Here is a 27,556-nt window from a genome sequence, read left to right on the forward strand (position 1 = left end):
CTTCATAGGTTTTGGGTCATATGAACTTGTTTCTCCAAACGTGAGCGGTCTCCTGCATCGGATCGAGTCATCAACTAACTTGTTCTTGTGCCTTTTGTGTTGTACAGGGGAGTATCTGGGTTAGGATCCTCTCGCATGCTTGACTCAATACATCTGAAGATCTTGCAGTCACGACAATGAGCATAAGGTGAGATTTTGCTGTTACTGGTTCTTTCTCTGGCAGAATAGTTTTGACTGGTTTCAGTGGTATCTGATGCCACTCCGAGTCTGCAGGAACTAGTGGTTCAGCACGGACGCACACACACGACTGGAGTCGAGCGTTTGTACGCTTGCCAAGCCGATACTCTTATTATAACTGATCTGGGCGAATGCTTTCCTTTGTGTTCGGAAGAGCCTAAAATGCATAGGTTTTCTATTTCCTTGATATTGGGATGTGAATGTAACACTCTTACCACCCAGTTTTTGTTCTCCAGGCAAGTTAGAGATCGTCCGTTTGGAGTATGAAGCGTGAAAGTCCTGTGAATTGAGTGTCGTCAAAGTTCAAATTCCACAACAGTCGTGAATCCTACAATCCAGATTGCTAGTGATGTCAGGCAAAATTTGGTCCAGGTATTGAATCAACTTGCCTTGCACGAAACCTACAGTCGTTTTCCGGTTTCCTGTGTATTCATTATAGCTACACCTCCTAATTTCTAGCTTTTCGACTTTCCGCTTGGACTTTAGTCTCTCGTCCCAATCGAACGGGTCTTGTAAGTAACAAAAAGTTATTTGTCTTGCGCGCGCCCTGTTTTCGACACTCTCCTCTGGCCTTTCCGTTCTTTTGGGCTGACACTTTCATAGGAGCATCCATCCCTTACAAGTCACCATAGCAGCGGCTTCCTCGTCCTTCTGCAATGCTTTTGATTTACGTTTCACAGGGGTGGCTGCGATCGCATGCGCTTGAAGTAGCGAATAAAGGACCGTGCGAGAAGCTAAGGAGAAGACCGTCACACTTTGTAACGCTGGTATGGTCTTCTCATCTTGGGTGCATGCATTAGTCATAATCAACTATTTAAATATATCATGAGGTGGCCCGAACTGGGAGATCAAAAGTCTTCGTCATGCACTTTTCAATGAAATTAATGCTTTAATACGATGCAATGGATCAAATCGAACTTGCATATATGCAAATAATAGATAGGAAACTATATTTTTCTACTTGTGGCCTGTGGTGTTTTGGGCGTAAAGAAGTTTCCTTGTTCGAGAACGATGGTTCTCTAACCAATCATCGGTGCCGCATTAACTCCCATCCCAATCATTTGGGTGTGGATCCATTAGGCTTTGCCCTGATCCCAAACATACAACACATACCGATACAAAATTAAGCCGGTGGTATTGCCATGTCTATCCTTGCAAAACTTGTCATATATTCGATCATTATAACGAGGTTTTTTGAGAAGCAGTAGGTCAAAATGTCCCAAGGTAATTCGAGAAGTCAAATATTAATACAAGACTCATCGAGTCTTTTCGACATAGGGCGTTGTTCTATTTTCAATAGAAACTTCCGATGAAGGGAATTGCGAGTCCGTACCCACTCTCGCAAGCTGGGACCAGAGACCTTTGTCGTAGGATCCCATCCAATTATTGCCCCGAAATAACACGATTGGAGTGATCGGATGACCGGGTTGACGGGGTGTGACGCGGGATCTGGGCATGAGGAGTGTTATTTAAAATAGTCGTTGGATGGGATACTCGGCATAGACTTTTACTCCTTACTCCACTGGGTCCCACGGTTGATGAAGTCCCGCTTAAAGCACGCCGGACGGGCGCACGGTAAGGCGACGTCCTGGAGAATTTTGTTTCGCGGTTGCCACGCCGGCGTTCGCCGCCTCCGATGAATCTAAGATCCGAATCGCAGCCCGGAGGGCGGAAATCTAGGTCCTCCTTCGTCGCGACCCCGGACCGATGGGAGAACTCGCGGAGCTCTGCCGCCTCCTTCGCGTCCTCGGCCGCCATGGGCGGCAGAAAGTCGCCGGTTCGCAAGCGGAACGCGTTCAAGGCCTTCCTCAGGGCGTTCGTCTCGTTCTTCTCCTCATCCTCCTTCAAGCCTGAGATCACGTCGCCGAGACCGAGGACGACTCGAACCCTCGAGTCTCCTTACGGTATGCTCTGCCTCTTGGTCTGGACCTTCGGTTCCTTTTTCCCTTCCGGCTACATGGTACAAGTTGGTAATCCTGTTGGATAATTGTTGTTCTCGATATAGACATCCTATTTTGAGATTTTGAATCTCTTCTTGTCCTCAACTTGACTCGCTCATACTGGCATTTCGATTGCTGGAAACCGAGGAAATTAGCTTTCAGTGATATCTCCAAAGGTACAAGTTTTATAGTATCCATAACTTGGTTATGTTTTTCTTGAACTTTGATCTTGAGAGATCGTTAACCGGAAAGTCCAATCCCTTTTTTGAATTCCCTGTTTCTATCATTATGTTGTGATTAACTGGAAATTCCCTTGCCATCCTTCATCTTTTGAATGCCTTCTTACTTTTGTTAAGTGTGTGTTTCTGAATTAGGATTTGTACAGAATGATTCCACACGAAGGGATTGAGTTCTGATTTTTTAGATTTCCTGCAACGCCGGAATGGAATTAAACTATTTACTGATCATTTTGTAGCAACTCCTAGTCGTCTTTCGCATTCTAGCTTGAGGGAATCAAGAAAAGGGACAATCCATGGCAGAGATTCACCGTGGCAGAGAGAAACTGGGACTACACAGTTCACCATGGAGGAGATCTTGAAAGCAACGAAGAACTTCTCCCCATCGTTAAAGATTGGGCAAGGTGGGTTTGGTACAGTCTATAAAGCGACACTTGACGATGGCACACCCATTGCAGTTAAACGCGCCAAGAAGGTTAGAGGAGTCCCTTGCTGGTTTTGCCATTGAATGTGGCAGCTTCTTGCTGATGTGAACTTTTAAATTTTTTGATGTTCTATGCAGAGCACGTATGAGAATCATCTGAGTGTCGAGTTCCAGAGTGAGATCAACATATTGGGACAAATTGAGCACTTGAATTTGGTTAGATTCTTTGGTTATTTGGAGGATAATGATGAGAGGGTCGTTGTTACTGAATATGTGCCTAATGGAACTCTAAGAGAGCATCTTGATGGTAAGGATTCTTCTGCTTTCATCATCACAAGTCCATCATGGACAACCTTTCATGTGATTGAGTCCCATTTTTGTCTGTTGGCATTGAATTCGTAGTTTGTTGTTGAGGAGAACGAATAGTGGCTAACTTGCACTCTGGGAAATACAGGATTTCGTGGAAACTTTCTTGAGCTTTCAGCACGACTTGATATTGCAGTTGATGTAGCTCATGCTGTCACATACCTTCATATGTACGCAGGTTAGATTGAGAGAAACGATTGATTCTGTTACTTGTTTTTTTCCTATCAGTGCAAGCTGAAAATTGCAAAAGGATTTCAGAATATCTTTTATGCTATTTATGTAGGGAATAAATTTTACCTGTGCACCTGCAACTTCCTTCTATGTGTGCCATCACTGAATTTACAAAGTTTAACCTAAGTATAATCAGCTTCTTCAATTGAATTGATCTCATGGAAAAATAAAGGAAAGGAAATCATTTGTTGATACTAAATATTTAGCTCAATGCCTTCTTTTTCATTTTTCTAGTAATACATTATAATTTAAAGGATTTAAAGAAATAAAAGGAATCGGTGCTGATGTAGTTTCTCAATAAACTTACTTGCAACCTTTAAATGCTAGTCTTGTGTGAAATACAATGTATGGATCTGTTCTTGTGCATTAATGCTTGATAAATTAATTTTAATAGACCTCTTCATTTTCTTTCCCTTGCATTTGATCATAAAGTGAGGGTACTTAGGAATGGAATATCATTTCATAATTCATCCTTTCTACGATGGGGAATTGGGGCTTGACAGTGGAGGTAATTACTATGTATGTGCTAGGGCCCTCCTGGCATCAGCTGTTGGCTTTGTTCTTAAAAGATTTCAAAATTAGGGTGTTGAGTACGTTGGTTAGTTTTTTTTATTTATATTACTTTGAACGTTTTTTTGTCATGAATTGGACTGGAACTTATTTTCCCATTTCCTATTTAATGCCACTACTATTACATAAACCAAGAACTTAGTGGCAGAATGATTATTGTACCTCCTCTGTTCATGTTTCAAATACGGAAAGCCCTTTGCCTGCTAATATGATAATGGGTGACTTTTTGTCAGTCTTTTTCTCTTGTTGGAAACTGGAGAAGTTGTTTTATCATGGTTGGAAAAGGAATCATATATGATTTATGCAGTGGTATTTCAGTTGCAAATGTTTTGGTGGACAATGTACTAGATACTCGTGCTATTCACTACTTAATGATGCATGTCTCTTTATATCTTATATGTTTCTGGTTTTGTGATTTGGTCTTTTGATACACAACCAGCATGGAAATCCTTTCTGCTTCATTCTTAATCTTCTGTCTTGTAGTTCTGTTTGTTCCATATTTTTGGTCTTGCAGGTTGGGCTCAATGATGAACATGGGCTTTTGTGATGTCTTCTGGTACTATTTAATATATTGTGCAAATTGAACATAATCAACAATGGTGTATGCTTCAGGATTCTGCTGCATGGACTTTAAAGAGTTTAAGATCTCTTTCTCATCTGAAGAAAATTGAACCAGATTTTACTTTGGAAAAATGAACACTGTTATAGCCAATAATATCATGGTTTGACCTTTACATTGACAAGTTAATACACCACCTCTGATCAGCCAAAAATATGTGGGGTCAAGTAACCCTGAAACTGGGTTCATGATAGTAGTAGTAATATGTATGTCTTCGTATTTGGCAGTTAAGTAGTGTTATCACAGCTACATCCTTAATAACCAGAAAACAAATGTCTTAAGCTGTACCCACAAGTTGACTTTTCTTTGTCACTGTCTACCCTGAATTGATGTTTTTATACTTTATACACCTTAGATCTGTGGGTTCTTGGTCACATCGGATTAATAAACTGGTCAGCTTCATCGATTTTGGCCTGATACTGCCATATTCTGTGTCTGTTTGGTCGAAAAACTGAAACAGTTGTTTCACTAAATCTATTTTCATTGTGCAAGTTTCTACATTTCTATACATCAAACTCCTATTATAACAATGCATGCTTCTCCCGAGTTATTTAAGATTGTTTGACTAAGACAACAATTGTATTATTTATCATTTAATATCTGCACTGATTCGTTGATTTGTTTATGATGCAGACCATCCAATTATCCACAGAGACATCAAATCATCTAATATTCTTCTTACTGAAAACTTGCGGGCTAAGGTTGCTGATTTTGGCTTTGCCCGGTTCGGTATAAACGAGGCTGGAGTTACCCATATTTCCACCCAAGTAAAAGGGACTGCTGGTTATTTGGACCCAGAGTATCTTAGAACTTATCAACTCACAGACAAAAGTGATGTGTACTCATTTGGTGTGTTGCTAGTAGAATTAATATCTTCACGGCGCCCTATAGAGCGTAAACGAGAACTCAAGGAAAGGATAACAATAAAATGGGTATATCCTCTTTCATAAGCTTTTTTTAATACATTTCATGATGTTTATTTTGGAATCATAAGACCACCTTGTGATCTAAACCTTATTTTACATCATCTCTTATGATCTCATAAATCTATCTGGACAGGCGTTGAAGAACTTCCAACAAGGGAAAACAATTCAAGTTTTGGACCATAATATTCCACATACTCCGGCAAATAATCTGGCTTTGGAGAAGATTCTTGAGCTGGCTTTCCAGTGTTTAGCTCCTTCAAGGCAAAATAGACCCAGCATGCGGAGCTGTGCTGAAATATTATGGAACATTCGGAAGGACTACAGAGAGTTGTTGTCTTCAGATCTCCTCTCTCAGACTTCGCATCAAAGAAACCTTTCCATTAGCGGAGATGAAACTTAAAAGTGATATTAAGATTCGTATGCGGTAAAAAGTAGCTGAACTTGCAAACTCAGCGCTCTCTAGCATCACTGGTTGTACATACAAGACTTATAGAGAACATGTCGAAAAGATGATTTCATTAATATTTTGAGAAGGAATGAGTAATGTTGGTGATGTGTTGTGGCTAGTAAGTCAGCAAGGCCTGGTCCATGGGTCGATGTCGGGAGTCTTCGGTCGGATGAGCTGGTTGCCGAGGTCGATCGAGCCCTTGCGATGGGGTGTCGACATCGGGGTGTTGATCAGCGTCTCTCGGTCCGGATGTCAGTTAGCAGCTCGTCGTCTAGACGTTGGTCGACGATTCCAAGGTCGGAACGCTCGTGGATCGAAGGTGGTCGCTTTCTTGCAAAAATGGCCTTCGTCGAGTAATTGCCGACTGTGGCCATTCCGACGAGTAAGTCGGTCGTGGGTTGATTTATTCTTTTTTTGTCTCCCCCTAGACTGGATGTCGACCTGGGGTTTTTGAGAGGGCGAGGGGCACGTCTAGGTTGGAATGTCGTGGTTGCGTTGATTGCTTGCGAGGGAAAGCCGGATTGGCTCGTCGTGAGGCAGTTCGGGTGCGGTGCCCTATGCTTTGGGAAGGATTTGCATCGTCGCACCATCGATCGGGTGGCTGGGCCTATGCAGGATGATGTTGGTGAGTCGTTGGTCAGGAGACCGAACTATGTGAGCCGGGAGGAGATGACCTGTTGGCCGAGTAACTGATCTCGAGCTTAGGCTTGTGGCTGGTGAGTCACAAGTCGAAAGACCGATCGGGCGTGACTCGGATAAAGATTGGCTAATCGCAAGTCGAGAACCGATCTAGCGCGACTAAGATGAAGACCGGGCCTGTGAGCCAAGGGTCTGCACTCGGGCTCAGGCTGGACTGGCGAGTCGTAAGTCGGAGGATCGATCTAGCGCGATTCGGATAAAGACTAGCTAGTCGCAAGTCGGGAACCGATCTGGCACGATTAGGATGAAGACTGGGCTTGTGGGTCGAGGGTCTGCACTCGGGCTTAGGTTGAACTGGCGAGTCGCAAGTCGGAGGATCGATCTAGTGTGACTCGGATAAAGACTAGCTAGTCGCAAGTCAGGAACTGATCTGGCACAAATAGGATGAAGATCGGGCCCGTGGGCCGAGGGTCCGCACTCGGGCTCAGGTTGGACTAGCGAGTCGCAAGTCAGAGGACCGATCTGGCGTGACTCGGATAAAGATTGTCTAGTCGCAAGTCGGGAACCGATATGGAGCGACTAGGATGAAGACTGGGCCTATGGGCCAAGGGTCTGCACTCGGGCTCAGGCTGGACTGGCGAGTCGCAAGTCGGAGGACCAATCTGGCGCGACTCAGATAAATACTGGCTAGTCGCAAGCCGGGAACCGATATGGCGCGATTAGGATAAAGACCGGGCCTGTGGGCTAAGGGTCTGCACTTGGGCTCAAGTTGGATTGGCGAGTCGCAAGTCGGAGAATCGATCTGGCGTGACTCGGTTAAAGACTGGTTAGTTGCTAGTCGGGAACCGATCTGGCGCGACCAAGATGAAGACTGGGCCTGTGAGCCGAGATTCTGCACTCGGGCTCAGGCTGGACTAGCGAGTCGCAAGTCGGAGGATAGATCTGGCGCGACTAAGATAAAGACTGGCTGGTCGCAAGTCGGGAACCGATCTAGCGTGACTAGGATGAAGACTGGGCCTGTGGGTCGAGGGTCTGCACTCGGGCTCAGGCTAGACTAGCAAGCCGCAAGTAGGAGGATCGATCTGGCGTGACTCGAATAAAGGCTGGCTAGTCGCAAGTTGGGAACCTATCTGGCGTGACCAGGATGAAGACTGGGCTTGTGGACCGAGGGTTTACACTTGGGCTCAAGCTGGACTGGCGAGTCGTAAGTCGGAGGACAGATTTGGCACGACTCGGATAAAAACTAGCTGGTCGCAAGTGGGGAATCGATCTGGCGCGACTAGGATGAAGACTGGGCCTGTGGGCCGAGGGTCTGTACTCGAGCTCAGGCTGGACTGGTGAGTCGCAAGTCAAAGGACCGATCTAGCGTGACTCGGATAAAGACTGGCTAGTCACAAGTCGGGAACTGATCTGGCGCGACCAGGATAAAGACTGGGCCTATTGGATGAGGGTCTGCACTCGGGCTCAGGCTAGACTGGCGGGTCGCAAGTCAGAGGACCGATCTGGCGCAACTCAGATAAAGACTGGCTGGTCACAAGTCGGGAACCGATCTGGCACGATTAGGATGAAGACTGGGCCTGTGGGCCGAAGGTCTGCACTCGGGCTTAGGCTAGACTAGCGAGTTACAAGTTGGAGGACCGATCTGGCGTGACTTGGATAAAGATTGGCTAGTCGCAAGTCAGAAACCAATATAGCGCGACTACGATGAAAACTAGGCTTGTGGGCCGAGGGTCTGCACTCGGGCTCGGGCTGGATTGGTGAGTCGCAAGTCGGAGGACCGATCTGGCGTGACTCGGATAAAGACTAGCTAGTCTAAGTCAAGAACCGATCTAGCGTGACTAGGATGAAGACTGGGCCTGTGGGGCGAGGGCTTGCACTTGGGCTTTGGCTGGATTGGCGAGTCGCAGGTCGGAGGACTAATCTGGTGCGACTTGGATAAGGACTAGCAAGTTGCAAGTCGGGAATTGATCTGGAGCGACTACGATGAAGACTAGGGGTGTCATTGGGCGACGCGCTGGGGTTTACCCAGGTGCCACCGCACCACGTGGCATACTTGGTGGAGCGGTGTAGGGCCTGCTAGGAAACTTCTTGTTACGAATGGCTCCTAGCGGGAGATTTCGGGTGATGAGGCACCTTTGGCGGGAGCTCCGAGACCGGCGAATATGGAGAATCCGAGGAGTTATGATAGGTTTTAAATGCTACGACCATCTCTCTCCTCGGGAAGCCCAATCATCGTCTCGCAATGGATTAGCCTGCTCTTTATAAGCTTCTTCCAGAACAGTTGCCATCACTTTTGCTTAGTCCTTCATCTTGCGCCCCGGCTACTTCTGTCGGAGAAACAACGGACGTGAATCGACTGAGGGGCATCTTGTCCTCTTCTCGAGCAGTTAGGGAGATGGCCGAGGAGTGGCTGATTGAGGCGGGACTGAGCCCAACTGCTGGGGGTATGGTTATTAGCTTGTTATGGATCATCCGCTCATCTTGAGCTAGGTAACCGACCAGGCTTTTGCTTACAGAGATGGTGGACCTCCAATCGGTGAAGAAGACGCCTCACGCCAAGGCTACAGCGCCATCGTCTCGGGGTGACGAGGGTTCTAGAGCTGGGGATGCCTCGCAGAAGGGCACACCAAAAAGGATGCTGAGGTCTCCGGAGGCAGGTTGCCCTCAAAAGAAGGCAAAAACTACGGTGCGGAAGACGTATGTGGGCTCGGCTGCTCACAAGAGTGCAGCCCCAGAGTCATCCGGGGCTGCTCCCCAAGGCAAGGGCTCGGGAAGCATGAGAGGAAAGGGGGTGACCGGATCGTCCGACAATGACCCCTCAAAGAGGGCACCGATGCGCCCGAAGTCGATGCGGGACCTGTGTCATGTCTGTTGAATCTCGTATTTTGATGATGAAACTACTTGATATATGTTTATGATTTAATCTACGTTTTGAGTGACGCAGGATGCTTTGATCAGAATGAGACAATTAAAGCAGGAAAATCATGTTGTGCCGGAGGAACATGTCAGAAGATTTGACGTCGGGCCGGTAGATCGGTCGACGTATCGATAGAAGGCTTCGGGCAGTGGACTCGGGCATCGGGCCAAGAAGAGCGGTTATTGTGCCAAGGATATCGGAGTTGCGGAGTCAACTAGCCGATTGGGCAATAGGCCGTAGGAGAGGACGATGCGCCGAAAAATCAGACGAAGCGTCGAGGGACCAATGACATGCCGGACAACTTGGTTAATTGCTTAGGATTAATTATCTCGATCGAAGTTTTGTTTTAATTGTGCAGGATTAACTATGATAACGATGAAGACATAAAGCAAAACAAAGTGTCGGAGTCAAGCGCGAAGGATTTGTTGCGAGTTCGAGAGTTCGACGGAAGTCCGAAGGTTCATCGGGAATGCTACCGGAACTAGCCGAGAATGAGTTGGGAGCTTGCCGAAGGGTTTTTCGGAAGCTCGCCGGAAGGTTCGTTGGGAGTTCGCGGAGTTCGCCGAGAAAGATCGGAGCTTGCCGAAGAAGCTCGTTGGAACTTGCTAAGAACAAATCGTGAAATCTAGGAGCTTGCCGGGAGTCCGCAGAATGGTTTCCGAGAGTTCATTGGAAGACCGTCGGAAGTTTGCCGGAAGCTCGCCAGAAGAAGTCTTGACTTGCAGACTTTGTAATAGCTTAGAAAATGTCTTTAAAATCATAGTTAGCACATTAATTAGGGTTAGGATTAGGTGTTAATCCTATAACCCAAGTAGGGGCCAATTAGGCCCAAGTTCGGACTGGTTTGGGCCAAGTTTGGAGCCAAACCAAGTGAGCTGAAATAATGAAAGAGGTGGCACCGCCCCAGCCAGGAGGTGGCACCGCCTGGGCTAAGCCTCCCAACGAGACTGGGCGGTGCAACCTCCCCAGCCAGGAGGTGGCACCGCCTGAGCTCAGTCTTCGAGCAAGACTGGGCGGTGCAACCTCCCTGACAGAGAGGTGGCACCGCCTGAGCTCGGTCTTCGAGCTCTGGCAGAGAGGTGCAACCGCCTCAATCAAGAGGTGGCACCACCTGGGCTCAGTCTTCGAGCTCTGCTAGGTGGTGCAACCTCTCCAGTCAGGAGGTACAACCGCCTGATCCCGAAATTCCGGGATTTGATCGTTTTGAGCTCCAAATTTGAACTGGGTTGGGGCCTATAAATACCCCACCCATTCAGCACTGAAAGCACAGAACACACACTCGAAATCTTGCTATCTTTCTGTGTTTCTTAGAGCTCAAAACTGCTAGTTCTCCTCTTTCTATTCTTCAAGTTTGAGTTGTAAAGAGAGGAGAGAAAACTTCTGTAAGGGTTGTCTCCTAAGCCCGTCAAAAGGAGTGAATCTGTAAGAGGGTAGTTGGCCTTCGCCTATTGAAGGAAGGCTTCTAGTTGACGTAGGTGACCTCGTCGGTGGAGGAAGCCAAAAGTGGAGTAGGTCAAGACTGACCGAACCACTCTAAATCTCTGGTTTGCTTTCATTTTGAGCACTTTATCATTACTGCAAACCTCCTACATAGCTACTGCTCTCTGCGCTTTTACGAACAAGTTTCTAAGTTATGTTCTTTACAAATCTGCATTCAGACGTAAATCGGTGTTTTCGTACGATCTCTACATTGCGGTTTACACTTACATTTTGATTCTATTTATAACTGTAAACTGTCTTCTGCGCTTTTACGAACGAGTTTCTTTGCAGTTTACGTTTACGTCTTGATTCTGTTTATAACTGCAAACTGATTTCTGCGAACGAGTTTCTTTGCAGTTTACGTTTACGTCTTGATTCTGTTTATAACTGCAAACTGATTTCTGCGAACAAGTTTCTTTGCAGTTTACGTTTACGTCTTGATTCTGTTTAGATGTAAAACTGTGTTTTAGACGTAAACTACTTTTAAACGTAAAACTACGTTTAGACGTAAACTACGTTTAGACGTAAAACTACGTTTAGACGTAAAACTGCATTTAGACGCAAACTGCGTTTAGACATAAAACTGTGTTTAGACGTAAAACTGCGTTTAGACGCAAACTGCACTGCGCTTAAACACAATCTGCGCTTAGACGCAAACTGCGCTTAGACGCAATATGAGTTTAGATGTAAACTGCGCTTAGACGCAAACTGCGCTTAAACGCAATCTGAGCTTAGACGCAAACTGCGCTTAGATGCAAACTGCGCTTAGACGCAATCTGCATTTAGACGCAAACTGCAAACTGCATAAATTGCGCTTAGACGCAAACTGTGTTTAGACATAAACTGCACTTAATCATAAGTAATCTTAGAATTGGCTTTTGCATCAAAATAGTTTTTATCGAACGAACGCAGCTTTCGTTTTTAATCGCTGAAAGATTTCTGCTGCACTAATTCACCCCCCCCCCCCCCCCCCCTCTTAGTGCTCTCGATCCTAACAATGTCCATTCTCAGGCCAAAGGCAAGCGGTACCAAGCCTTGAATATGGCCGATCTTCCTGCAGGGGAGCCAGGGACTCCCTACGCTACTCGGTGGGCGACTCTTACAGTCGACAGTCGAATCTGGGTTGATTATCTGGTTGCCCAGGAGTTCATCCAGGGGGCGCTTCACCTGGCCATGGCCAAGGAGCTTTAATGCTCCTCCTCGGAGGCGCTGGCGGATCGGGCGGCCAAGTCATTTGTCTAGGTAGGTGGTGGTGCTCTTTTCTCGTTCGATTCTTCCTTCTTTGCGTGGGTCTTAATGTCGATCTTTATGCAGGGTCAGCACTACACCATGGCGTTGATCGACCGGGTCCTTAACCCCAGGCCGGTGATCGAACGTTAGTCGGATGTCTATGTCACTCTTCGTCTAGAGAACCTGGAGTTGAGGAGCGGATATGGCCCAGAGGCTGTGGCTGTAGCCGAACAACGCGCCTCGGCTCTGGACGAAGAGGTGAATCACTTGAACGCCGAGCTAGCGGAAAGTCGGTCCTGCATCCAGACGCTGGATGATGAGTTGCTGACCCTCTCCCACGACGTTGAGTTCGCCAGGTCTTGGGCTTGGGCCGTCGAAGAGGTCTTGAAGGGGGAGTGGCTGGTGCTGCCCGAGAAGATCAAGGGGGCGATTGCTGAGTACAAGTCATTTGCTAGGTTCAAGCGTAGCCTGGTGAGGTCGAGGCGGGTGACATATGAGTTCAGGTACCGGGTTTCTTATGCTCGTTTTCGAGCCAGGTACTTGGACCTGGAACTGGAGTCAGACCTGTTTGCCGACTAGCTAGAGGATCAGAACGTCGACATACCGGCGAGCATCCCCTTTGATGACGGGTCCGAGACTCCTCCGAACTAAAAGCTGTATTTTTTTTTCTTTTGCTTTGGTCGGGTTGTATTTTGAAACTGTATCGCCCGACCACAATGTGTATTTCTTTTCATCAATAAAAAGCTATTGCTTTGGAATCCTGACTTTTTGTCTTTCCCGATTGTTGATGTGCATGCTTCTTTTGACCAATAAAACATGTCTTTACGGCACCTTGGTCTTTGGTCTTCACGGATAGAACTTCTTTAAATTCGTCGCATTCCACGTCCTTAGCAGAGGGTTTCCTTCCATAGTCTCGAGTCGGTAGGTCCCTTCTTGGACCACGTTGTAGACCCGATAGGGGCCTTCCCAGTTCGGCATGAGTTTTCCCCTCACTTAGGTCAGGTCACTCACCTCTGCCTTCCGAAGGACGAGGTCCCTGACCCTGATTGGTCATGGATGAACTTTGTGATTGTATATCCGATCCGTAGCCCTTTTGTATGCCAAGGAACGTAGGTGTGCCTTCGCTCTTCTTTCTTTAAGGAGATCTAGGTTTGCTCGTAGGCCCTCGTCGAAGTCTTCTCGTTTGTAGTTGGTGGTGCGCAAGGTCGGGAACACCATCTCAGGTGGGAGGACTGCTTCGGTCCCGAACGCCAAGCTAAACGGAGACTCTCCCGAGGTGGTTTTGGGAGTCATTCACATTGCCCATAGAACACTAGGAAGCTCATCCACCCAGGCTCTGTGCATGCCTGAGACCCTCTTCTTGAGGCCCTCCAGAATTGCCAGATTCATTACTTCGGTATGGCCGTTAGTTTGGGGGTGTGCAACCGAGCTGAACTTCAATTGTATCCCATACGATTGGCAATAGGCCTTGAACTTAGCATTGTTGAATTGAGCTCCGTTGTCGATGACGATAGCCCTCGGGATCCTAAATCGGGTAATAATGTTCTTCCATGTGAAGCTTTGAACTTGTTTCTCGGTGATGGAGGCTAAGGGTTCAGCTTTAATCCACTTTGTGAAGTAGTCGACTCCCATTATAAGGAAGCGTCGTTGTCCCGAAGCTAGAGGAAAAGGTCCGAGAAGATCAAGTCCCCATTGGGCGAAGGGCCAAGCTGCCTCCATTGGGGTAAGAGGAACTACAGATTGATGTTGTAGTCGGGCGTGCCTTTGACACTGTTGGCACCGTTGCACATATGATATGGCATCTTGGCACATGGTCGACCAATAGTACCCCTATCTAAGAGTCTTGAAGGTCAAGGTTCGTCCCCCGATATGCTCCCTACAAATCCCCTCGTGGAGTTCGATGAGGACTGCTTCAGCTTCTGATGGCGCGAGGCAGTGCAAGAGAGGTTGAGAGAAAGCCTAGCGATACAGCTTTCCACCGACCACGCAGTACTAGGCTTGGGTTCGCCTCAGTTATCTTGTGACCGTCGGGTCATTGGGCTTCGTCCCGTCCTTCTTGAAGCGGAGGATCTCTTCCATCCAGTTTGGCGAGTCCTCTATTTCGACGACTTTGTGAGTTGGTATTGTCGGCGTCATTACGGATTCAGTTGCCGGGGTTGTCGCCAAGCTATGAGCAGTGGCCAATCTGGCCAACGCATCGGCCTGCGTGTTCTGCACCCGAGGTACTCTAGTGACCGAGAGGCGGTTGAAGCGATGGGCGAGCCATTTCGCTTCTGTCAGGTATAACGTCATTGTTGGGTCCCGAGCTTCGTAGATTCCGTTGACGTGTCCCATCACTAGTTGGGAGTCGTTGAAGACTTTGAGGTTGCTCACATACATCTCCAGAACGAGGCGCAGGCCATGAAGTAGTGCCTCATATTCGGCCTCATTGTTGGTGGCCCGGAATTGTAATCAGAGCGGTCTCTCGTAGGTTTCTCCGGACGGGCCCTTGAGGATAAATCCGACCCCAGCTGCTTCGGCAGTGGCTGAGCCATCCACATGCAGGGTCCACATGCTCTCGTTGTTCTCCTGCCCAATAGCATGATCTTCAGGAGTTAACTCGAAGATGAAGTCAGGCAGTACCCGAGCTTTGATAGCGGTTTTGGGGGAGTATTGGATGTCGAATTTGCCAAGCTCGACCAACCACCCTAGCATTCGACCCGACGCATCGAATTTGGAAAGGATTACCACACTTTGATTATGTGAGCTTGGAAATATGGTCACAGCTTTTGGGCCTGCTTCATCAGTGTGAGGGTCAGCTTCTCGATCGGGGAATACCGCACCTCGGGCCCGACGAGGATGTGGCTTACATAATAGACAGGTTGTTGTATTGGTGGCGTTTCTTGAACTAAAATCGAGCTGACCGCTTGTGCCGAGGCCGCAAGGTAGAGACCAAGGGTTTCACCTAGTTCAGGTGAGGCGAGTCAGGGCAAGCGAGCAAGGCACGCCTTTAACTTTTTCAATGCTTTCTCGCATTCTGGGATCCATGGGAAGTTGTTGGCTTGCCGCAGAGCCCGGAAGAAGGAGAGGCACTTGTCGCTTGATTGTGACACGAACCTGCTGAGTGTCGCCAACTTCCCAACGAGGCACTACACCTCCTTGATCGAGCCGGGGGGGGTGGTGGTGGGTGCATCTCGGTTATGGCCTGAACCTTTTCCGAGTTGGCATCTATCCCTCTCTGGTGGATGACGAAATCGAGGAATTTCCCCGAACTGACCCCGAAGACGCACTTCGTGGGATTCAGGCGCATGTTAAACTGCTTGAGCATTTGGAATGTCTTCGCCAGGTCAGCCAGGTGTGTGCTTGCAGTCTTGCTCTTCACGATCATGTCGTCCACATATACTTCCATGTTCCTCCCGAGCTAGTGCTTGAACAGCTTGTCGACCATTCTTTGGTAAGTCGCCCCAGCGTTCTTTAAGCCGAAAGGTATTACTTCGTAGCAATACACTCCTTTGCTAGTGATGAAGGTAGTGTTCTCTTGATCTTGAGGAGCCATCCGGATTTAGTTGTATCCCGAGAATGCATCCATAAACATGAGGAGTTCATAGCCTGCGGTGGCATCGACCAGTTGGTCTATCCTAGGAAGTGGATAGCAGTCTTTGGGGCATGCTCGTTTAAGATTGGTAGTCAACACACATCCTCTAGCTTCCATTGGGTTTCTTAACGAGGACTACATTCGACAGCCATAGAGGGTATCTCACCTCAGTAATAAATTCTGCCTCTTTAAGGCGATCGACCTCATCGCCGATCGCCTCATACCGGTCAAGAGTGAACTTCCTTGGCCTCTACTTCACCGGCCTAGCCTCAGGGTCGATGTTGAGCTGGTGCTGGGTCACCCCTAAGTTGACCCCGGGCATCTCCTTGGGGGACCATGCAAACACATCGACATTTTCCCTCAGGAAATCGATGAGCTGGAGTTGATTTGCTTTGGGGAGCATCGTCCCAATTTTCATGGTTAAATCAGGCCGGATCCTTTTCAGGGGTATCTCGGTGAGTTGCTCGAGGGGTTCCAACTGCATCGGTGCCACGGGTCCTTCGCGAGGATCCAGGACTTGACGGTTATGTGACTTCTCTAGGAGAGTAACCGCTATAAGATAGCATCGCCCTGACTCTCCCGGATCGCTTCGGGATTCCCTGATCCCTGCCGAAGTTGGAAACTTGATGGCTTGGTGGTAGATGGATACCACCGCTTTCAACTTATTGAGCATCGATCGGCCGAGGATGAATTGTAGGCCGAAGGTAGGTTGACTACCATGAAGGTAGTCATTATCGTCTTGGCCCGCGGCTCTTCTCCGATGGTGATAGCGAGGATGGTGGTCCCGAGCGGGGAGATAGAATCCCCCGTGAACCCAGTGAGAGCTGACGTCATGGGGGTGAGGTCCTCCTTGGTCAAGCCGAGCTTCTTGAAGGCATCGAGGTATAACACGTCGATAGAGCTCCCGGTGTAGACCATTACTCTTTTGACCCGAGCGTTGGTGATCCGAATGCAGATCACCAAAGCATCATCGTGATAGGAGCGCTCGACCCTTTCGGCTCCGAAAGTGATTTTAGGCTCGAGCTTGGATCGAGGACATTTCTCGACAGCGCTCCAGGCGTAGGCTTTCCTCGTCGTGGAGCTATTGCTGTCGGCTACCGGTCTTCTGGAGATGACATCGATCTGTCTTTCGACGGGTCTCCTAGGGCACGGAGTTGCTTCCCGGGGTTCCTTAAGATAGCGCTTGAGGTGACCTCTTCAGATCAGGTCCTCGATTTGATTCTGGAGGTCACATCAGTCTTCTGTGTCATGGCTGTAGTCTCGGTGGAACCTATAATATTTGGACCAGTCTTTGTGAGTAGCTTTCATGGGGTTGGGCTATCGTAAGAGGCCCTTCTCCATGATTTGGAGGAAGATCTCGATACGAGATGTGTTTAGAGGGAGAGGCAGGGGCCTTGGGAGCAGCAGCTCTTATCGGTCGGGCCTCTAGTGAGGTTGCACCGGGGCTGCTGAGGTCGTTCCTTGGGATTATTCCGCCATTGGCCTCTTTCCGTCCATGCACTTTCCCGCCACTAGAGCTTCGGCGGTGATGTACTGGTTGGCGTGCTGGAGCATCTCGGGGATGGTTGATGGCGACTTCTTGATCAACGACCAGAAGAACCTTGAAGGCTTTAAACCCATCAGAAACGCCTGCATGATTAAAGAGGGATGAGCGTCCAAGAATCCCCCGATTTCAGTGGCAAAACGTGCCATAAACTGAGAGAGCGACTCGACTTCGCACTGGGACAATGCGAGCAAGGTGGCCATGGAGGTCCTGGGTCACACGCTGGCGAGGAAATTCTACTCGAACTCCCTTGCGAGCTGGTCGAAAGATGAGACCGAGGATGGGCGTAGCCGGCTGAACCACGCTTGCGTTGGTCCCCTAAAAGTGGTCGGGAATGCCTAACACATCAGGGCATCGGAGGTGCCATAGAGGGTCATTTGAGCCCGGAACGCGACGACGTGCTCTGTGGGATCAGAGCCTCCATCGTATGTCTCCAATGCCGGCAGCCTGAAGTTGAGGGGTACAGGCTTGTCCTATATTTCCCGAGTAAAGGGGGATCCGCCCGAGCTGCCTTCGCCCGACTCGCTCCACGACTCCTAGAACTCACGATGGAACTCATCTAGGTGTTGGTTGACCTAGGACAGCTGGATCCTGAACGAGTCATCCACCGAGTCGGACGATATGGTGTCAGGCTCGGAGTGGGGCGGAGTGATTCGACAAGGTGCGGGTATGCTCTGCTCGGGCAAACCTCTTGGGTCCATTGTCTGCTCTCGGGCTTCTCCCGTCCCGACCGGCTCCCTGCTCGGCCTTTACCGTGTCGGGTCAGTCGGGGGAGCCGTTAGCTGCACAATCTGGGGAATGAGTGGGGACGATCATCTGCATCATCCCCGCCATTGCCTGTATTTGCTTGGTCAGCCTGAGGAACGCCTCGGGCGACACGACCGAGGGTCCCATTGTAAGTCTGGGGGGTGACAACCCCAGGTCATTAAACAGGTGCCAGTAGCGATCTGGCGTCAAGGCCGGGATCCCCCCGTCTCTGAGGACGGGGAGGGGCTGATCTCTTGGCCCAACAGAGGGGTGAACGACCGGTGGTTCTCCTTCGGGGAGAGCTCCTGCGGGATGCTCCTACGACATGGCCCTCCTTCTAGTGCCAAAAATGTTGGTGAACTGATGTGCCGTGGTTAGTGAGTCAGCACGGCCTGGTCCACGGGTCGATGTCTGGAGTCTTCGATCAAATGAGCTGGTCGCCGAGGTCGGTCGAGCCCTTGCGATGGGGTGTCGACGCGGGGTGTTGATCAGCATCTCTTAGTCCGGACACCGGTTAGTGGCTCGCCGTATGGACGTTGATCGATGACTCCAAGGTCGGAACGCTCGTGGCTCGAGGGTGGTCACTTTCCTACAAAAAATGGCCTTCGTCGGGTGATTACCGACTATGGCCCCTCCAATGAGCAAGTCAGTCATGGGTTGATTTGTTCTTTTTTTACCTCCTTCCGGGCCAGATGCCGACTCGGGGTTTTTATACTATTGTACAAGGGTCGATCATACATGGGTTTGGCATGGTGACCGATCCTCATAGGTGAGATGGTACCTTCGTGCGGCCACCGTCCCGGGGCGCACGGAATGGCGTCATGCGACGCTGTCTTGGACTTTCCGGGATGCGACGTATCAAGCAACGCCTTAGTACGGATTATGGCTCAGCACATGGGATTGCTCCTCTTGCTAACATGGCTGTAGTGTGACATATTATCGATCACGACAAGGTCTAGACCCAAAATATATCTTATCAAGTACTAAGATGAGGCTGGTTGTTCTAGCGAGGTAATTATACACATGTATGATAGCAGAGCTCTTAGCCTTATATATTACTACAAAAATATCCTATATTATAACAAGCAAAGAGATTACATGTTTTAGATTTATCTCAATATGATTGTTAAGAAACTATTATCTACTTGTCCACTCTGAGTATGTTATATATATATATATATTTATATATTTATATATATAACCTAAGATCTATCATTTGTATAATATTATACTAACAATCCAGATGTGTCAACATAGACTAGTCATATCCACCCAATGATCATTGGCCTCAGTCATGGGACACCTTCAAAGCAAAAAATAAAAAACCTGGCAGATAGAAACAATAGCTACACAGCCACTTTAGACTTCCTTACCAAGTAAAACAATGGCTGCAAGGCCGGCCGAAGAATTATATACTACAACGCTATTATTGCGTCAAGACCGTGTCCTCCTCCTCACTGCTATATCTCTTCACTGAAGACCAAGCTCCGGAGTAGCTGTATATTGTCTTGTCCCTTCTCTTACACACACACAACATCATCCTCTTCTCGCATAGATCAACCCTCCTCGCTCTCGTTTGCCTTTGTACTCACCGTTGCTAGGTCAAGGCAGAAGAAGTCGTTCGGTCATGGAAGGTGGCGAGAAGAAGCAAACGGAGCCATCGAACGACGCGATGGATTCGTCGGAACCAGTGAAGGAGAACCCTGGCGCCGGCCGGTTCTACGATTGCACGTTCTGCAGGAGAGGTTTCACCACAGCGCAAGCGTTGGGCGGCCATATGAACATCCACCGAAAGGATAGAGCCAGGACGAGAGTCTCCGGCAAGAAAGACGGTGAAGGATCAGGTAGTGGCGGCGCTTCTTATGACCCCGTCGTGGACCACCAACGCTCTTATCCTCCGGTGCCTCGTCCTGTGTGCTTCGTGTCATCGAGTTCTTCGGGTCGAGAAGTAGCATCACCACTTGGTGCCGACAGGAGTTTGCAGACCAGGCCGAGCGAACCAACTCGTTCTAGTGGCGAGGGGGGATTGCTCCCACAGATGCATGAAAGGACGGTAAAGAATAGAGGAGAGGAGAACGAGGAGGAAGATGATGAGATGGAAGAAGTGGATTTGGAACTTCGACTCGGCCATGACCCATGACTCACACTCGCTGCTTCACCACTCGGTTAGTCTATTCTACTCTCCACGGCGTAATAGTTGCTATTCGATTAATTCTACGTTTATTTCTTGGAGAAGAATATGTGTGATGATAAGAACCGAAGGGCTAACATATGCTTGAGTTCCGAGCATGTATTTAGGGTTTGGTGGATCATATATTTCCTAGAACAACTTGAATGCAATTTTGTCTCCCAAGGCTGTGTGTGTATTCCATACATTTTATGAGTGGAAGAAGAACGAACTATATTTTTCATGTTCTACTTGTCATAAAACAACTTAAATGATTCCACTATTTTCTTAGGCAGACTCGAATTTCATCATCTTTTTCTTGTTCATGTTCATGATTCATCACGTTATGTAGAGTCTCTTATGTTGATGATCATTTAATTACGTTTCTCATCTCCCACTCGCATAGCTTACTTACATTGTAGGAAAGGAATGATTATGGATGGAGGAGATTGGGTAGCATATTAAGAGTGATGATTAGTTCTACATGGTTAGGAAGTTAGGTGAATTATGTGTATTGGTATCAGCCAATGGCTTGATTGTATTCAACTTGCCTTCACTATGAATCAGATATTTGGACACCACCTTCGGAGGCATTTAGCATATTATCTTACATTTTCATGTCGAAACCTCCGTCATTGGTCAGATCTTTGTGAGAATGTTCTAAGTCCGCAACATCGATCCTTTCTATGCCCACAAACTATTGGGTTGAAGAAGATGAAGATAGCTACACAGTCAACTATTAGATTCTCCGAATCTATCTGTAGAACTTGCGGCGAAAATATTTCACACTTACGGTCTAAAGAAATGGACATAATAACATCAACCAGTAAAGTTATATCGAGTTCAGACTTATTTATGATGAATAGAATCAAGAACATGAAGCTTTGATCACAATGTAGTTTCAGAAGAAAACCCCTCTTTATTTCTATTAGTTTCTCTGGTGGTTTCTTTCTCGGGGACTTTTAGCACAGTGATGTATGTAGCAACTTAAATTGGCAATAAAAGCCCTTTCAAAAGTGTTGTAAATATATATAAATATATATATATATATATATATATATATATATATATATATATATATATATACATATATATATATGAGAGTCAAATAATTGGTCAAAGTAATCAGAGGTTTTTTAGATTTAAAATTGATTAATAATCGTGATTAATAGTATTTAACTTGAGATAATTGGACCGATGTCAGTGGAAATGATATATGACAAAGATTTAAGTACTTAGAGGGATATATACATGCAAAATTATAGTTTTCGCAAAGTTCAAAAACTTGAAGGGATACATATGGGCTTGAGACTGTTCCGATAGTTCAAGCACCCAATGGGCCTTTGAGCCTTATCAATCCACAGCCCAACATTAATGCTTTAACATTAATTGTCTGTGAAAATAAAATGAATAAACTATATATATATATATATATATATATATATATATATATATATGTCACATTGGTGCCAATTCAATAGTCTCGTTCTCGAAATCCTTTTTATATCGGAGGAGATCCCATTAAACACATACTCTATGATCCATTTTTTCTGTATTTTTTCAGGAAATAGCAAAAAAAATCACATATTAAGAAAGAAGTCTCGTACACTCATCTCTTGTTTGTTTCTGCATTCAAAATCACAAAAAATATCGATTTTTCGATGATTTCTATTTGCCGACATAATTGAAAGCATCGTAAGATAAAAATCATTAATACCATAATCTCTTTTCTCTCTCTCTCCGTTCAAAGAAACGAGCATAAATCTCTTGCGTCAAATTTTAACATACTTACCATTTCGATATAACATTTTGTATTGCTATAATTTTCTATCAACTACGTTATGGCTAATTACATATTATCCATATAATTAGTTATTTTTAGTATTTTAGTCTTTATATTTTTAAAGTTATATTGAGATCTCTAGTAAAATATTTAATCTCATTGTTTCAGTAAAATCCTAATTTTTAACCTTTTGAAATTATCTTTTTAACCATGTATAAGGATCTCAATAATTACGTTCATAAGTATGGAGATCCTAATATAACTTTTAAATGTATAGAGTCTGAGATGCTAAATGTAACTAATTAGAAAGGATAATCTATAATTAGTCATGTATGTTGTTCAAACCCATAGTTGATTATGATGATCAATATTATGTTCCTTTTCTTGATAAAAATAAAAGTGAAGAAGGGCATATGACAACACTTATTTCACCATATCGAGGCTTCGTATTAATTTTAGCATTTACATAATCAGTCACTATATCATTTAAAAAATGAATAATGCTTATGCATAAAAAGCATTAAAATGAGATGAGGGAGCACTAAAAAAATTACATAAAGAGTAAACAAATGACTGAGGATTTTATTTTTATTCAGGAGATTTAAAAATCATAGTCCAACACAAAGTTCTCGTTTGTCTTATATAGTTAATTAACGGTCCCATATAGGAATCTACTTTCGTTGGATGCATCTTCTTGAAACATAAATTGATTTTAATTTGAAGCTAAAGATATGATCTTTTATTTCGATACTTACTCTTAATCTAATATCACAGACAGGTTCTAAATCAACACTCAAATGCATCTACAGATCACTTCATCCTTGTCTTTAGCTGTATGTGTTAGGTTGATGCATGACATGCACTTTGGAGTTCCTCCAAAGAGGAATCCAAACAACTCCTGCATGACCCGCACTTTGGAGCTCTTCCTATTACCTTGGGTTTAACATAGGGTTAGTTCTTCCGTAAACAAGCCATCGATAACACGATTCGAGATTAATTATAAGATCATTGAGTTATTTTCACTTAAACACAAATATTCTTGAATTTCCAATCACATAAGCTATGAATAATATATATATATATATCTATTCTCTTATATTCTTTAAGAACTTTCTAAAAGCTCAGAAATACCGAAAGTATTCATTACATCTTATTTTTCTTTCATATAAAATGAGCCCTTATTTTTATATTTGACATGTTTGAGCAAACTAAACTAATGGAAGCTTTTCCAAAACAAAAAAAAGAACTACTAAAATCGTCGAGTAGCAGCTCTTAGAAACTTGCATCAGTATAATTGTTTGTAGGTTTGGGAACACAAACAACAAATGAGGAGTCAATGGTCACTACATCTGCTACTTAATTACTACTGCATGGAGATTCCACAGCGGCATCGTCATAAGACCGCGACAGATGGGAGCATGAGACTGTTTCCGCCTTGCTTTCTTTGTAATCTTACAGTACTCCTTTACCGAAAGCAATTGATGACTCAACGACTGGTTTGTCCGCTTCAATCTGGTCATTTCTGGATCAACTCCTTGCACCAGGCGACGTGGGTCATCCGCCTGACTTGGTCCTACAGGATCTCGAGGCAACGCCATGTGACATTTGTGTCGAGAAGTCAAGCAGTGCGCATCGAACCTTCCCCATCCGAGAACTGTTCTCTAGTCTATCCAGGATCAGTCCTTGAAAGAGAGAGAGAGAGTGTGTGACATGATATCCACCGGCAAGCGTTTCTTTTGCTTGCTAAGTTCTCCTTTGCGCTTCTTTTCTTTGCTTTTACTATTACTATGTTTGCATGCAAATAGTAAGTGAGAAGAAGAATGTACTAATAAACTCATCGAGTTCAATTATTTCAACAGCCTATATCGAAACCTACCCTTGTTTTGTCAATAAGAATCTATCCAAACATGTATAGTTGATTGTAGTATTTGAGACTTCGTTGCTAATTATATTATCTTCCATCAATGATTTTGCTTTTAACTCGTATGATTAGGACCATATAATCGTAATATACTGCGCAGTTTCACCTCTGGCTCAGAGAGACATGATTGGGTTGACATCAACATAAAACAGATCGATAGCTGTGATTTGAGCATGGATTCTTCGAAGTATTATGCAAAACAATGCATCAAAAGAATAAGGTGGACAAAGTATTATGACAACAGATAACCAATAGAAAAATGAAAGGATAAGGCAATGAATGGTTTTAAGGCGCACTTAATTCTTAATGGAAGTGTCAACTCCTTCAATGGTTACAACCAAACACTCGAGTGTATTTGAAAGTAGCTCATACTAATCGAAGCAGGATTTCTTCATCAAACATATTATGCAGTTGGTGGTGATTAATATTGCAAAGATAGAACTACATTATCTTAGTTGTTGGAGACAATACAACTAAAACCATCATATCAGATTACAGTCATGCTATACAGATGTAGTGATAAATTTGATAATGATGATATAATTATCTTAATTGTTGGAAATGATACAAAATTAAAGCATAATAATGTGAAGGAAATGTGTGCTTGAGAAAATAAATGTTGGAATATGCAACTTGAATCTAGAGAAATTAATTATATATGATTTCTTCCTAATTCTGCCACAATAATCAGATCCTAGAACAACAATGTCCTTTGAGACTTTCCTTACTGATCAGCTTAATTTCTATTTCCTTTCCCCACAGTTCAGATGTCTCCATTATGTATGCCTTGTGTTGATCCACATTGTACTCACATCTTGGTGTCTGGATAGGAAGAAGGGATCCAAACAACATAGTCCTATCAGATTGAGAGGCAATGTGATATGTGGAACTGAGCATCATCATCATTACTGCAACATGTAATGCAGTCGAAGCTATAATAATTAGCCTTGTTAATTTAAATAAAAGTGATTCAAGAAATTAAGCCTAACTTATAGTAATCATCAACGATATAAGGCGATAAATTTTGTGATTAGGCCTCAAGAATGCATTGAAGTTCTGAACATTTGCTCAAGAAATGTTTTAGAAACCCTATGACTTTGACTTTGACATGAAGAAAATAAATTTGATGAACCATTTTATGTTGTTATTTTTTTTATGGAATTTACCAACAAAAACCTTTAAAATATTAGGAGTGAAAGCAGAATTTTATAGAAGAAGAAAGAAAGTATTGACCCCTAATATTGGAGGTGTCTACTAAATGAACTTTCTAAAAGGAGTAAATTAACATGAACAAATCCTGAATAGTGTTTGTGTTTGTTGCTTTTAGAAGTACAGAAAACGTAAACAATGTCAAACTAAACCTTGTGATGTCTACAGCAAGTAGATGTGATAAGGAAAGGCATATGGTCAAACATCATGTTACGATACACAGTGGAGAAGGTCTATCGATTATCACATCTGAATCAAGCCTCCTTGGATGGGTTCCAAGTTCCATGAACTTTAATGAAGCTCTTCACTGTTTTATAGGGTCCACAATTCATGTCAAGACAAAGCTCACATTAATGGCTTCCATAAATTAACCCTCAGAGGAAGCAACACTTTGAAATCACGACAACATCAACGTGTTTCTGAGTTTGACTAGTTCGTCACGGTGCAAAGACAATGAGATGATAGGACGACTACAACTACACACTGAATGCTACTGCATCAAATGAAGCCGAAACAATTGAGAGGGCTCAACCTGTTGTGCTCCTTCTGCGAAGCTTCTGTGCTGTTAGAATGGCGCCCGCGCATGAGCCCATCCGAAGGCCTCGTGTCCCAGTTGCCCGACGACCTCGTCGTGTGCCATATGTGGCGGCAAGTTGTAGATGGGAAGCGCCGAGGGATCGGGCAGTCCGCCTGGTCCTGAGGCTCCGGGCATTAGCGGCGCCAGTCCACCAGGGAGGTGCTCCGGGATGCCGCCACCACCGCCCGGGATTTCGTCTCCTTCCTCGAGTGGCAGCCTCTCGTAGGTAGCGTTGGCAAACGTGGATGCTATGACCATCACCGGCCCCGAGGCGATCAGGGACCCCACGACGCTGCCGCCCACCACCTGACCCTGCCCTCCGGCCAGGTAAACCGTCAGCCCGGTGGTCCCCGGCGGGGAAGGGCCCGGGAGGAAGGTGCCGGTGAGCGACAGGATCTCGAACCGGCCGTGGAGGGCGACGACGGCGCCCGGCGCAGAAGGCTGGCGGAGGGCGACGTTGGCTACCGTGCCGGCGCAGCTGAGCACGCAGACGCCGCGCTGCCTGCGGCGCGCGAACTGCGCGATGGATTCCGCGATGTCGGAGCCGCCCGCGACCTCCATGACGTGGCTGCGGAGGGCGTTAGGGCTGTCGCGGGTGACGAACACAGGCGGCTTGGGCTTGTTCTTGGATCCCGGAGGGCGGCCGCGGGGGCGGCGGGTGCTGACGACGATTGCTCCCTCCCTCGGCTCGCGGTCGTTATCGTTGTCCTCGTCGTTGCCTCCTCCGCCAGTGCCGGCGGCATCGGGTTCTTTCAATTCCATCTCCTGGTTGTGATTCTCGTGATCGGAGGGTCCGACCTCCCCTCCTGGAAGGCCCAGCTGCCCTTCCCACCACCGGTTAGCCGCCAGCTTGTCAGTCTCTTCCCTTGTCTGCTCGCTTCTTCTCCTGCAGAGCTTTGTCGAGCCTTTTCCTTCGCTTGTAATAACTGCTACGGGCTCCCAATAGATCTTACATCAATCTAAACATGCGTGGTTGACCGAGACAGAAAAAGATACACGAGCGACATGAAGGATTAAGATCTGAACACGCTCAAATATCCATGTTCTCTTCCGGGTACAGAATAGAGAAGGTAGACAGTACATGCTTTAAGTGGGGAAGCAGGAAGGAAAGAGGGGGATAGAATACAACCACATCATGGAGAGATAAGAGCTGAGAAATGCGCTTTTACTTAGCTCTTTTTTCTCTTGGGAGGGAAGCTATTAATATAATCTTGTCCTTAGCTCTTTTTTTTCTTGGGAGGAAAGCTATTAATATAATATTGTTCATAGTCTTTGTTCAAACCAAGGAATGCAAGTGGGCATGCCCTAAGACCAGAAGAAAGACTTGGTGTGGGGAGAGCACAAGATAAGTTTTGTTTCTGTGCTCAATATTTTATGGTGAGGGCACTGATTGGTCTGATGTTGCTGTTGTGGGGTTGGTGATGAATGGTTAGGTGATGCTTGGGAGTAGCTATTGAGGGAGAACTGCATGGGATGAGAGAGAGAGAGAGAGAGAGGTTTTGTTTCTGTGTTTAATACTATAAGGTGGAAGCAGTGATTAGTTTGCCGTTGGTGTTGAGGGGTTGGTGCTTCAATGGTTGGTAATGCTTTGGAATTGTTATTTAGTGAGTGAGAAAGAGAGAAAGAAAGAGTTGGAAATTAGGGTTGCCTTTGCTGTAGGACAGTATGACACACAGAGGGCAGGTGGGGAGCACACACCAGAGAGAGAGAGAGAGAGAGAGAGAGAGAGTTCTTTCCTAATATATTCCTATGCTGCTTCTAACCAAGCACAGA

The 27,556-nt window shown here is 46.0% G+C and overlaps 3 protein-coding genes across 3 annotated transcripts; 2 read left to right on the forward strand and 1 right to left on the reverse strand.

The window, feature by feature from the left end:
- Positions 1-1,154: 1,154 nt before the first annotated feature.
- On the forward strand, positions 1,155-6,102 carry LOC135597692 (calmodulin-binding receptor-like cytoplasmic kinase 2). Its single transcript, XM_065091026.1, has 6 exons — positions 1,155-2,141; positions 2,653-2,888; positions 2,976-3,144; positions 3,292-3,381; positions 5,257-5,555; positions 5,683-6,102. Exons 1-6 carry the CDS (start codon positions 1,874-1,876, stop codon positions 5,947-5,949), a joined length of 1,329 nt encoding a protein of 442 aa, XP_064947098.1. The 5' UTR covers positions 1,155-1,873; the 3' UTR covers positions 5,950-6,102.
- Positions 6,103-19,753: 13,651 nt separating this feature from the next.
- LOC135611386 (transcriptional regulator SUPERMAN-like) lies at positions 19,754-20,266 on the forward strand. The gene has a single exon (XM_065107136.1). The coding sequence runs from the start codon at positions 19,754-19,756 to the stop codon at positions 20,264-20,266; it is 513 nt and encodes a 170-aa protein (XP_064963208.1).
- Positions 20,267-25,537: 5,271 nt separating this feature from the next.
- On the reverse strand, positions 25,538-26,934 carry LOC135597702 (AT-hook motif nuclear-localized protein 19-like). The gene has a single exon (XM_065091040.1). The coding sequence runs from the start codon at positions 26,543-26,545 to the stop codon at positions 25,772-25,774; it is 774 nt and encodes a 257-aa protein (XP_064947112.1). The 5' UTR covers positions 26,546-26,934; the 3' UTR covers positions 25,538-25,771.
- Positions 26,935-27,556: the final 622 nt, after the last annotated feature.

This window comes from Musa acuminata, chromosome BXJ1-2 (assembly GCF_036884655.1).
Source record: "Musa acuminata AAA Group cultivar baxijiao chromosome BXJ1-2, Cavendish_Baxijiao_AAA, whole genome shotgun sequence".
Lineage (NCBI taxonomy): Eukaryota > Viridiplantae > Streptophyta > Magnoliopsida > Zingiberales > Musaceae > Musa > Musa acuminata.

What these genes read in the sequence shown, in the direction of transcription:
- LOC135611386 (XM_065107136.1), top strand. Translation starts at nt 19,754, where the DNA reads ATGGAAGGTGGCGAGAAGAAGCAAACGGAGCCATCGAACGACGCGATG.
- LOC135597702 (XM_065091040.1), bottom strand. Translation starts at nt 26,545, where the DNA reads ATGGAATTGAAAGAACCCGATGCCGCCGGCACTGGCGGAGGAGGCAAC.
- LOC135597692 (XM_065091026.1), top strand. Translation starts at nt 1,874, where the DNA reads ATGAATCTAAGATCCGAATCGCAGCCCGGAGGGCGGAAATCTAGGTCC. An exon ending in CAGTTAAACGCGCCAAGAAG is followed by an intron (nt 2,889 to 2,975) that starts GTTAGAGGAGTC and finishes TGTTCTATGCAG; the next exon opens with AGCACGTATGAGAATCATCT. An exon ending in ATACCTTCATATGTACGCAG is followed by an intron (nt 3,382 to 5,256) that starts GTTAGATTGAGA and finishes TTTATGATGCAG; the next exon opens with ACCATCCAATTATCCACAGA.